The sequence below is a fragment of the Egretta garzetta genome, unplaced genomic scaffold, assembly GCF_000687185.1.
Source record: "Egretta garzetta isolate BGI_Z169 unplaced genomic scaffold, ASM68718v1 scaffold151, whole genome shotgun sequence".
Taxonomy (NCBI): Eukaryota; Metazoa; Chordata; class Aves; order Pelecaniformes; family Ardeidae; genus Egretta; species Egretta garzetta.
In genome coordinates, this window is record NW_009258615.1 from 2079865 (window position 1) to 2092460 (window position 12596).

A 12596-nucleotide genomic window follows, 5' to 3' on the forward strand; every position below is an offset into this window, starting at 1 on the left:
TTAAAAATAAACACCTGCCCCAAGTTTCTGCATGATGTGATTTGACACAGGTGAAAGAGATTTATGACAAACACTGACAGATTCTTAACTCTACTGTTGCTGCTGAGACACTATGACATCTAATAAGCACCTTACATTTCAAGCTCTTCAAGTCCTTGGCAAGCAACTGAGTGAACACAATAAAAGCCTCACTGTTAAGTTCTCTAGGGCTCTCACTGAGCTCTTTGCAGAGGAAGATACACAGTCCAAGTCAGTTGACTGGAACAATGAGGGTTTCTGTTTCCTTCTATAACATGTCACAGGAATATAATAATGCCCTGTTCCAATTATGTATTAACCGCTAATGCTGAGGACCTGTATGAGAAAACCATGCTGCACAGACTTGAAATGAAGTGAGTAGAGACCAGCTGAGATTCCTATTTGGATTTCATAAAGCTTTTAAATTCATGTGTTCATGACAATTATAAGTAATTATATCTATTGTGTGTCATGTTTTACATTAATTTCCATAAGAAATGCATAAATTGCTTCCTTATTAAACTTCAGCGCTGCCAGAGATGATGTGTAAATATTTATGTATTTGTGTAGTGACATTGCAGAGGGGGCTGGACTAGATGATCTTTAAAGGTCCCTTCCAACCCAAACCATTCTGTGACTATGACTTTCAAACAAAAGCGTGCTACTGTTCTTATGTTTCTATCATCTCTACATATCAGGGTGGGATCTTATCAGAGAGGTGAGTACTTATAGGAAAAAGAAGATGCATGAACTAAAAGCAATAAATTCTATTACATTTACAGACTTGTGTTCACAGCTGTAATATGGTACGATTAAGGTCCAGCAACAGGGTTACTATGCAGCAAACCATGTCATACATCTGGTTTAGTATTAAATTTAGTCTGAAAGCAATTTTCATTACAGCTGAAAACAAAGCAAGGCAGTCAGCTTTACCTTGGCTAGATTTAAACATGCTTTGCTGTTTGCCAGTCGGCTTCCCTGGGGTGGCAGTCAGGACAGGATTGAATAATTTCTCCTCCATTTTTGCCTCCTTTACATATTGACATGATTTCCCCAGCAATACAATACTGTTAAGAACTTTTAGAGATATTAACCTGAAAAAATAAAAGGATTTGTTTACATATTTGCATTAGCATATTAAAATAATTCCATATGGTTACTGTTGTCTTGGAAGGATTAGCTAACAAATTAAATCCTTTAATAGCAAGATCAAAAGGTAATATCCATTTCCTAACAATTTGTTTCAGATTCAATGCTTTTTTTTTTTTTATAAGTTATCTAGAGAAACCATCAAGTTCTATCATAGTTTAACAAAAGGTCTACAAAGCCTAAAAGCAGCCATTTAATACATCAAATATTTAAACGCAGAACTAAAAATGGCCCTCAACAGTGCAAGTCCAAATCAAATGCTCTACTGTCATGGTTTAACCCCAGCCAGCAACTAAGCACCACCCAGCTGTCCGCTCACTCTCCCCTGTTGGGATGGATGAGAGAATTGGAAGAGTAGAAGTGAGAAGACTTGTGGGTTGAGATAAGAACAGCTTAATAACTGAAATAAAATACTACAGTGTAATAATAATGGTTATGATGCTGAAAAGGAAAATAATAAAAAGAGAGAAATAAAACCCCAGGAAAGACAAGTGATGCCAATGCAGAACAATTGCTCACCACCAACCAACCGATGCCCAGCCTGACCCCAAGCAGTGCGTCCCCGCCAGTCAGGTTTCCCCTAGTTTATACACTGAACATGATGTCTTATGGTATGGAATATCCCTTTGGCCAGTTGGGGTCAGCTGTCCTGGCTATGTCCCCTTCCCAGCTTCTTGTGCATCTCCGGCCTTCTCAATCGGTAGAGCATGAGAAGCTGAAAAGTCCTTGACTGGTGTAAGCACTGCTTACCAAGAACTATAACAGCAGGGTGTTATCAACATTCTTCTCACACTAAATCCAAAAGACAGCGCTATGCCAGCTACTAGGAATAAAATTAACTCTATCCCAGCTGAAGCCAGAACAACTACTGTTAAAACTAGCCTTAAGTGGGCCCAGCCAAGGACCACTTCAAACTTCAAACCACCAGAAAGCAGATACCTAGCTTTCACAAATTACAGGCTAACGATAAAAAGTCCTTTTTCACATCACAAAAGACAGCCCATAAAATTCAACAAATCCAAAGAGGCAGCACTGCATTACCGTCATAGAAAGGGAACCTGCCATCAATTGGACTGTGCTATTACTATAATTTGCAGCACAAGCTTCAGCAGATCACTGAAGTCCCTTTTATATGCGTCTTCTCATTTGAAGAACAGGAAGGTCTCATCTACCATCAAGTGCTTTTAGATTTACAACTCAAACGAGCTTTGTAAAATCTAAGTTCCATTACTAGTATTACACAACACAGACACCAATGCCTAGTCCAGAGGTGAAAGCAGAGGTGAAGCACATGAAGGCTCACTACCAAACAACAAGAAAACAATAATCTATTCTCTGTAGGATGAATATAACTATTCTCTATGCAAATCAACCTATGTAACAAAAGTGAACCAAATGCAGACTCCAAATTCATTCTCCACTCTCTGAAAATCTTATTATGTACATCACCAACAGACTAAAAAGGAGACTTGAAGTGAACATTCACAGATCCATGGAGCAGGTCTAACCGCTTAATCACAGAGATCCAAGCACACTTCAGCAGCAGCTTCTCTTATTGCATTAATGTAATCAGAACTTCTCAAACAGAAAAACAAAGTACACTGCACTTTTAAGGGAATTTTATGCAATACATTTACTTGTAGAAGAAATTCAGAGGAATGGAAGAATGAGCAGAGCAGGCCACTTTCAGTGCTCAGAAAAAACTGACATTTTAGTATCCAAGCAACCACAAATAAGATATTTTATACAAGTTGGAAGTCATGATTCTCTACAATTTTATTAGGTTATTGGGACAGATTTTGTTTTCTGTGAGTTGAGAAGCTCTCCTCCACTTCTACTAAGTTTTAGAGGTGTTTTTCCTACACTTTTTATGTAACATGCTTTTGTTCTGAGAGAGTAGGTGTTTACAGCATGATTTGACTCCAAGTTAATGAGGTCAGAAGTTGAAAAGGCCATAAATCAACACTTTATTGTATCAGTTTCAGCTACTCATGGAAAATTATGCAAGAGTTTCTAGTGATTCTCCATTATTCTTTTCTGCCAGTCTAGCCCAGGCTCAAACTTCTAACAACAATGTAAGTTTGTAGTTGTTCAAAATCCTAGAAAAAGAAAACTAAGGTTTCATATGCTGCGCAAGACTCTTTAACGGTATAGCTTACAGTATTATAGTTGTTAAATATCAATACAAAACTATGTCCTCCACATTACAGTCTCAATCCTTTGCCCGATTAACTGTTTCAGATTTTATCACATTGTTTCTCACATATCTATGCTATACCAATCTGCTGAAAAACTGAAATTTCATGTTCAGAACACAAATTATTTGAAAGATGAAAGAGGTGAGTTAGCGCCAAATCTGAGATCATCGCAAAAGTAAAAATCTGTTCTCACTTTTCAATAAGGACAAAATAACCCAAAATGTATTTACTTTTGTGACTTATGCCTTCAAAGAGCAGCATTTAATCCTTCATGTGAATCATACTACTTCTTCCTGCCTTCCATCCTCCAACGTACGGACAGGGAAAAATCCAGGACTGGTGTACAGCAGTGGAATAGTAGACGTAGGGAAATATTACACATATTGGGAAAAAGGAAAAACCACTGAGCAGAAAGTGCTGAGCTTGCTATACCACAGCTTGGATGTGATGATCAGGGGCTACTGCCTTCAGTTATATAGGGCTGGCTTTAGGGAGAACACAGGCACAGCATGTAGTATGCTGGGGAAGAAATGAAAGTATGGTGCAGAGAAATATGGTCAACATTTTCCTATTTGGCCGACATGGAATATCTCAAAGTCCTAGTTATCCAACACTAAAGAGATATGTCTCTACACTGATGTGGCCTAGACACACCAGACCAAGTTCTACTTTTTTTGCAGATCAAGGTCAGATTAGATTTAAGAGTCTACCTATTCATAAAAAAAATGTGTAGTAATCCCATTCTTTTCATATACCTAGAAGCCATGTACTTTCCAATTCTTGCTGCCTTCAGTTACAAACACAAATTGGTAGGGCACTACAAGAGATATTCCCACAATCCTGTAGGCAGGTTCTCTGTGCTGCAGCAATTTGAATCACTCACTTCTTTATGATCAAGTTTAGGAGGACTCCAATATCAATTGGTACTGAGATACAACAAATACTGACACAGTTCAGTATGCAGCTTTCCTAGAAACTGGTCATCCCCATATGGTGTACAGCAAGTGACTCAAGACAGGCAAACTAGACTGTATTTAAAGTACAACTAAATGCATCTCAGAGGTATGTATCAGCTGGTGAGAAGCTAAGGATAACACAAGTATAAACTCACTTGGCAGTGAAGGGATACTTGCGAATCATCAGTTTTGGAAACCAAATTGCCATAGGACATCATATTCCTTAACTGAGACTACTTACTGACCCCACCCTTCCCAGAAAGATGTGCCTTGCATTTGCTTTGTTTTCATATAGCAGTTTCCTAACACGAAGAAACCTTGCATTTAGCTACCAGAGAGAAGAATTCATGATCTGCTGAGAGCACTTAAACTGTTTATTTTTGTTGGCATACTGAATATTCTTTTCACAGGAAGTTTCATTTTTTAGAATTCAATTTCCCCTTTTAGGCAGAGGTATGGTGCTTGTCTGACACAAATTCTTTCAATCATTTCTCCATTAGTTATTTTCATTACTGAAGTTACTTATTGAGGGCTATAATCCCCCAACAGTACTTAGGGACAACCAATCTGCACTCTCCATTTCAGTTTATAAGTGTTTTACATTTATGTTATACTGAACATAAACTGTGTTTACATGTATTCTTAGAAGTATCAACAGAAGCTTTTTTCACATATCTGATCAAATAATGGTAAATACTTTTCAGTTGCGTGCATTTACTTACCCACAGTAGAACAGCACGACACAAACATAAGCTAAGACTCCTTGTACTTTTATTGAGCTTGTTACGACTCTGATGAGCTGTTTTAAGAATAAAAGTTAACTGTTAAAACACATAGCACACAATTACTAACAGAATATTTAACAGATGTTTCTTATTTGGTAAACTGAAGACGAAAGTAGAATCATTTACATTGACAGAAATGTATTCTAATGTTCCCCTTGGTAGCGCTAACTATTCAAGATTTTGGTTTGAGTAAGTATTTTGAATTTAAGTAGCTTGAATAAGCACCTAGTTGTAACTTTGCCAAAACTACAGTCTGATAATGTTTCCTTCACCACTGACTTCCAAGTAAAATAACAAGTGAAAAAAACCTCCCCAAAAGTCAAGGAGTGGAAGCTGAGTTAATTTTTGAGGAAAATGTCAAGAGACACCAATGCTGTAAAACAGAATCAGTGTTTTGCACTATGCTAACATTCTGAATACAAAACTCCTTTGTGGAGAAGGCATATGAATCCCAAGTTCCGGTAAAAAATGATTGTGAAATCTCAGTTTTACTTCAGTATTTCACAGTTAGGGTTCCAAGTTAGCAAAGCACTTCGGTGTTTTAAACCTATTAGTATCCAGGATGTCGTATCAGAACACCATTAACTTGAAAAAAGCATTTCAACTGAATCTCACTGACGTACTTTACTTAGTTATAAAAGAAATTATGATCATGATCATAGTTGGTTCAGTTTGGATTTATTTTTTTTTTCTCTTAAATCCTGGATGAAAACAAGGCAAAGCCTGTCAATAGTATTTTTCCCCATCTCTGTGGTGTGGGAGAACATTACATTTAAAAGTTAATTCGTGTTGACATTCTTCCAAGAAAATGATGAATTAGCATCTTTGCTGGCAAAGCAAGGACAAATTCCCAGTATTACGATTATTGCTTATCTATGTGTGTGTATGGGGAAAGTCAGAGCAGCTATTTACAGAAAACATTCTGCAATAGTTAATTCAGACCAGACAGCATGTGGACACAATTCCAGTAATTAAGTGATTTGCTTTATAGCAGCATGTCCATGTAACAAGGTCAACTACTTCAGAATCATGTATTCAAAAATGGCTCAGAAGCTCGGTACCCCATAAAAAAGAAAACTAGTCAGTAAGCATACCATTAGTGGGGACAACCACATGGACTCCTATGAAAAACCTAAAAAAACTAGTACACTACTGCTAACCTTCTGGCAACCAGCTGCTTCGACTATTCCAAATGAATGAACAGGATAATTGCCAAAAGGAATAAATGTTTAATAAGCACAGATGTAGTTTAATTCCACTGCTACAATTAAAGTGCTTATAAATTCTGTAGAATTAATATATATTCCATTTTCTGTGAAAGGCTGATAAACAGTAACACATTTGTGAAGTCACAATTAGTATGCAATATAGTTTATACTGAATGCTAACTCAGCCTTGCAGCATCATTTCAGTTACTTAAGGTGATCATTTCACCCTCAAAACACCAAAATGAGCTAGCTATCTCACAGGCATATATTCTCAAAGTGAGATCTTATTGACAGAGAACAGATAGGAAAGATACAACTTACTAAAACAGCCAGTGGAAGAGGAATGAAACCCATTCTTCTGGAAACCGAATCACTATAATCTGTATACGCCTAGGAAAAAAAAAAAGGAAGAATAATGAACTATTTATGCAAAGGAATGAGCTTATTTTAGCTTGGCACACCCTCTAGATAGGAATCAATCTCTGCTAACAGACACTACACTGGTATAAAGTGAACCTATTCACATTTTGAAATTCAAATGCAGATAGCTGCACTCTCAGACAAAAACTTAATACTACCATGACCAGTAAGATTAGCTTCAGTGCTCTAAATCAAGAGCAACTGGAGTATAAGACAAATCTCTAAATCGAGAGCAATTAGGACACTGAATCCAAACACGCTATGATATTTCATCTGTACATTATCACTAGCTTAGAGACTTTTTTGTATTAATTTGACTTTGATCCTCAAATACTGTACAGAAAAACCCATAACAGGGATAAAAGAACAATTATCCATCACACTAGCAATTTTAAATCATTTTACAAACATTTATAATTAGCCTCAGGATAATTGTGTTAAAACAATTTTGAAAATATGTTTGCATCTGAACTCTCAAAACACAACCACTTTGCATGACAGCCTTCATGCAGTATTGAACGTCATGCCAAAGTTAGTGCCTATATTATGCTACCTCATTTTCCACTGAGATCCTTAGGAAAAGTAATGGAGTTTTCAGAATTAATAAACCAGTTGTTTAATTAACAAATTATTAATTATTTGTAATTGAAGGTGTCTAACTTTTTTATAACTACTGCATTCCTAGCGATAGCTATTAAATATGCCCAAAAAACCTATGTAAATTATTATAATAAAGTTCATTTAACAGTTAGAGCACTCATCCAGAGCACTCACTAGTAGTTAAAACACTCATCCAGGAAAGGTGTACTAACAAAAACCACAAGCAGTCTGTGTGTTCTGTAAATATCCGTGCCACAACAGTAACGTGCATGGTACAAACATCCATATACACTTGTGCACACTGTCTGCAGAGAAATAATAAAAATTCCTAATGAATACTGTATTTTGATCCAACACAGTTAAAATAAAGCTAAAAAATAGTAATTTAAAATTATCTCAAGAACATTTTGTTAAGCTTACTTAGTTACCATATATCTCAAAAATGTCAAAGTTGTTACAACCATCCCCTGACTATAAGGGTATTTGGAAGAGACTTCTCAACAGCATATTACATAAAGCCCGAACTGACCTGAACAATCAGATAAAATAAGAATATAAATCTGAAGGAAACATTCCTGTTATCTCTCATTAAAAAAAGCAGAGTAGAACTTTAGAGCTGTAACAGTTCTCTATGTATTTCTTTACGCATTTGTTCCAATATCCCCTCCGATATCCCCTACGTTAGTTAATAGAAGAAAATGCCTTTATTTTCAGGCTTACATTCTTCTGTCGACTGCTAACAAGGTCAAACGCAAGACTGGCTCTGTATTCACTGTAGACCTGGAAAAATGCAGGACATTGGATGTGTGGTTAATTTGTTATCACACTTTAAAGAAGCAACAGAGATATTAAAAAAATATTTCTGTAAAAAAATTATAAACACTTATTTACAGGCTGAAGGAGTCAAAGACAGTTTTTCTGGGGTCTAATTGCACCCTTCAACAGATGAGCCTGTATTTCTGCGATAAAGTAATGCGTATATACACAAACAAACAACACTATGCTATGTTTTAGGAATTGAATGAGACTTTACAAAAGCATTTACTGAATTTGAGGATTGTCAGAAGCAAAATGTAAGAGAAATCATGTTCATCATTTGTTTTAAGCTACATGAAAGATAGCACTGGGATGAAATTAAACAAAAGAGAGAGCTTACTTATATACTAAGCAAGTGATTCCATGAAAAAAACCAAGTTGTATCAGAAGATGAATGAAGCTTTTCTTTCTCTTTAAAGCAGTTCTGCCTATTAAGACAGAAAAGCACCTATTTGAAGGATAAGTGGCAGGGCCACTCACACTGCAGGAGTTCAAAACTTCTGAAAAAGTCCAAACTAGCCATACAAAAAATACAAAAGTTTGTTAAACAAACCTTGCAAAATTGTCACTCACTACCCCCATCCTCCAGCTGTTTCAGCACACTGAAGCATGCTACATTTTTTGCTATCATGACTTCATTATTGCTCTTTTCCACACTCTCTATATGAAAGTAGGGCATGCATAAATGCCTCCGGCATAAGGGAGCTTATTAAGTACATCTATTAAATTTGTTTCCACACCACACAATGTAGTTACTTTAGAGATGCTGAAAAAGATAGCACTTGCAAGTTCTGATCTCATTTCCTTAAAAGTGGTTTTAATAGTGAAAAAACGCTCTCTCATCTCTTCACAAGTTTATCAAGTGCATTTGAATTTGCGCAACATGCACACGCAAGACAAATGGCCAATGTATCATGCCACAACACGCAAAAAGTAACCTAATCTACTACCTTGTAAGAAGGGCTGCATAATAAATATGGCCTAAGAAATTTCAGGAGTGGGAAACTAACATAACCTACTTCATATTAGTGCTCCAGGGACAGTGGAAAAATATCTCTCTGATTTCAGATTCCACCTTCAACACACATGTAAGAACGGAGATTCAGCAGCCTCACGGTATCTGTTTTTCCTAAAGCCTGAATTTTAAACCTACGATCCATTCTGTTAGGAAAAGATACAAGCTCTGTCTAGACTGTAGAACAAGCAACCTTAATCAATTTAACTCGTGATCGCTTCACAAAACTATCTGCCAGTTATGTGAATTGCAGTTATTATGTGAACTGTTATACAACACTTTCAGTAATTTATGGATCTGGAACTACTAATTTAGAAGCAGAGGTGTTTGTTCCAGACTATAAAGATACTTGGAAGTATATTGTATCAGGAAATAATCAAACTTTCCCAAATGATATCCTATATATGAAAATAACAGTTTTTTCATCTTCTGCACTGGAGTAAATTTTAATATTTAAAAAAGTATTAGCAAAATAATCTACAACTTAAAATATCACTCAGCATTCCAAACAGGATACCTACATCCGCTGTGATGTCATTGAATTTTGTTATAAAGGCATGTTTCACAATATCCACTGCAATTTCTGAAGCAACCACCATGCAAACATCTGGGAATAACACCCAAAGATGATCTGAAGGTTGAGAAGAAACAAGTTAGGCCATTTAATTTGATGCCAGTATACAAAACAAAAGTTGCAACACTTGCTCAACAGTGAAAAGTCCTCAAGAGTCTGAAGGGTCTGTAACTTTACATCACCACTCAGCATGTGGTGTGCAAGTGCTCGCTTATTCCATTGCTGTTCTAGAAACTGAGCAATACTGTACAATCACACCACAATTAGGATCAGGTTCTAAAGCCTTTACTTTCTAAAGCTTTCTCTCTTCTAGGAAGACAACCTTTGCACATACTAGATAGTAGATGTTCAGTATGCATGAGGAATGGACAGACCACCTGCAGTTTTAGATGCTTAAGGTAAAATTTAGGTAGACTTGTAACATTCAAGCAAAATACACCACACAGATCGAGCCTCAGAATTATTAAACTAAAGTTTTAATAAAATAAAATCCAAATTTTACTCAATATTTGTTTATATTAAAATCCTAAGTATAATGAACTTATAATCAATAATTGTGAACAGAAATTTTTACATAATCTTCTCCCAAATTTCAATCTCATTAGCCTCACAAACTAAAATTCTCTAGGGCACCCTTCATCCTCAACATACTCTGAGGAAAGGGAAGGGCTGAGAAGAAATCATTCCAAACACTACTTGAAACATAACTATGCATGTTTATAGCATGACAGAATATACTCCTAGCAGAAAGGATAGAGAAAGCCAGAAATAGAAAAATGAGAATCTAAGGTATTTGACAAATTAAGATTCCTCAATTAAATGTCCTGGTTACCCTTATCTTTCAAATTGAGGAAAGAAGCAAGAGATACAGTTGTTGATAGCACAGGCATTTGTCATTTTGTATTTAATTTTTTTACTAGTTTACCCACCTGGATTCCATGAGAACTGTTCCATATTTCTTAGACATACAATTAGTAGCAGCACGTAATTGGTGAACCTCTCCTTTATATCTAGTTAAAAAAAAAAAAAAAAAGCTGTGAACCCCAAAGAAACATTTATTTGCATACACAGGTATCTACTCATTCTGAGGTCCTATCTTTTATTAATCTTGGATTAGACAATCTTTTCCACAAATTATTTGATCAGGTTTGAGGGGATGCTGGGAACCTCACCATGGATATGATCTCTTCAGTGTGCTGTGACCTGACTGGAGGTCCATCCGATGCTGCATCGACTCTGGGTTCCCAGCATCAGAAGGGACTTATGTTGTGACTTGCTAACTTTCTAATACATTAATAAAGTAGTCACCTTTCTTGATAAAGTTTGTGCACTTCTTGTGAGATTTAAAAAGAACCAGCACCTCCTGGTGCAAAAATGGAGAAAATGCATCTGCCTGTCTTTTCAAGTTATTAGCAAGGCAAGTTTCATTTTCTACAGAACACAGATATCCAAATTACTATACACTGGGTCCAGTAGTGGGGGGAGGGGGGGGGAAGTGTTTTAAGACAACTATTACACCTTAGTTAGAAGGTTCCTACTAATCTTTCACATTGCCACCTTAAAAGGGAACAGCAGGATACATCAGCTTAGTTATCAAAACCTTAAGAACTATAACACAAAAGCGGTCTGATTTGAGATGGAGTCCTATGACTTGTCCTCCCAGACTAGGCAGGGCCTTTTTTTCCTACTTTGGTGCCCTACTTCCAGAAACAACCCATACAGTTTGCTTCAGGAAGCATCACATTTTTTAACATATTAAAAAACCTCCCTGAAATTGTAGTATTGAAAAATGGTTTACAAAACCTAAAACGTAGCGTCACCACAAATTAGCAAGTCCAAAGAAGTCTTTTTAGAAGACAGGTCTATTATGAAAATCTGTTAAGATATTGCTTCCATCATCTCTAACTGACTACACATCAATGACAATGTTCATGGGTTTCGTTACTATAGTCTAGCATAACAATATCCCTTGTTTTAAAAATGAAGTTTCAAAATACTGGCAAGCCAAGGAAGGGAGCAAAAAGAAAAGAACAACTCCTCCACGAGAGGGGAATGAAAAGCAGACAGAATTCAAGAAGAATGTGTGCATACAGCCTCATGTAAAAAGTCACATTTTGGGGTACATAAACTCATCTCTCCGTATGGTCTGGACAAAGGTCAGAGGAAGCACGAGTTTCCAAAACAGAACAAGTGGCATATGTATGGGGGAAGAAACAAGGAAATCCTTCAGTAAAATAAATTCAAATACCAGAAAAAACAGAACATACATGAAGTCCTAACCCCAACTCCTTCATTTCGTGATGGCAACACTCCAACAAGTCAAATATATTCTTCTATGCTTCGGAATTTACCAAATACTGCCCAAATTACCACAACACAGTATTTTCTGATGAATCTAGTTATGAGATACCACTTCGCGTGGTCACCAATGGATTAATAGGTGGTCTAGCATTCCTTGATCTATATTCTCTATCATACGCATTAGCAACTTGAAAGTAATCACTGGGTTCTCAGACTTCTGCCCAGAATATCAAAAAGGTTTAATGTTTTATTTCCCACATTGCATACTTCCTCACTGTTGTGACACATCATTGGTCAACAATGCATAAGGCCACAAAGAGATCCCATCTTCAGTGCTTCAGATCCCAGGAAGGCCTGCACAGATAGAAACTCTCAAGTGGGAACTAAGTACCTTAATTCAGGCCTAAACATTAAAGCATGTTTCAAGCCAGTCCTTCAGACATTTATTACCTGCTCAGTACGTCAGCTTGCCAGTCGACAGGATTAAATTGAGAAGTGACATCTTTGGCCTTAAGTTTCCTCTTGTGCTGTAATAATAAACATTCCCCTTCCCCCC

At 36.6% G+C, this 12596-nt stretch overlaps 1 protein-coding gene across 12 annotated transcripts in view; it reads right to left on the bottom strand.

Annotated features, from left to right (window-relative positions):
- Nucleotides 1–12596, bottom strand: part of TAPT1 (transmembrane anterior posterior transformation 1) — a 49229-nt gene that overhangs the window by 3831 nt on the left and 32802 nt on the right. For 9 of the 12 annotated variants that reach the window (XM_035903471.1, XM_035903468.1, XM_035903473.1 and 6 more), the window contains 7 exons: nucleotides 10669–10749; nucleotides 9687–9796; nucleotides 8055–8114; nucleotides 7547–7639; nucleotides 6636–6704; nucleotides 5044–5120; nucleotides 952–1112 (listed from right to left, as the gene is read on the bottom strand). In XM_035903471.1, coding sequence (XP_035759364.1) covers nucleotides 952–1112; nucleotides 5044–5120; nucleotides 6636–6704; nucleotides 7547–7639; nucleotides 8055–8114; nucleotides 9687–9796; nucleotides 10669–10749 — 651 coding nt within the window. The remainder of the gene's footprint in view (nucleotides 1–951; nucleotides 1113–5043; nucleotides 5121–6635; nucleotides 6705–7546; nucleotides 7640–8054; nucleotides 8115–9686; nucleotides 9797–10668; nucleotides 10750–12596) is intronic. The other 3 variants (XM_035903465.1, XM_009648027.2, XM_035903470.1) reach the window with 1 other exon arrangement.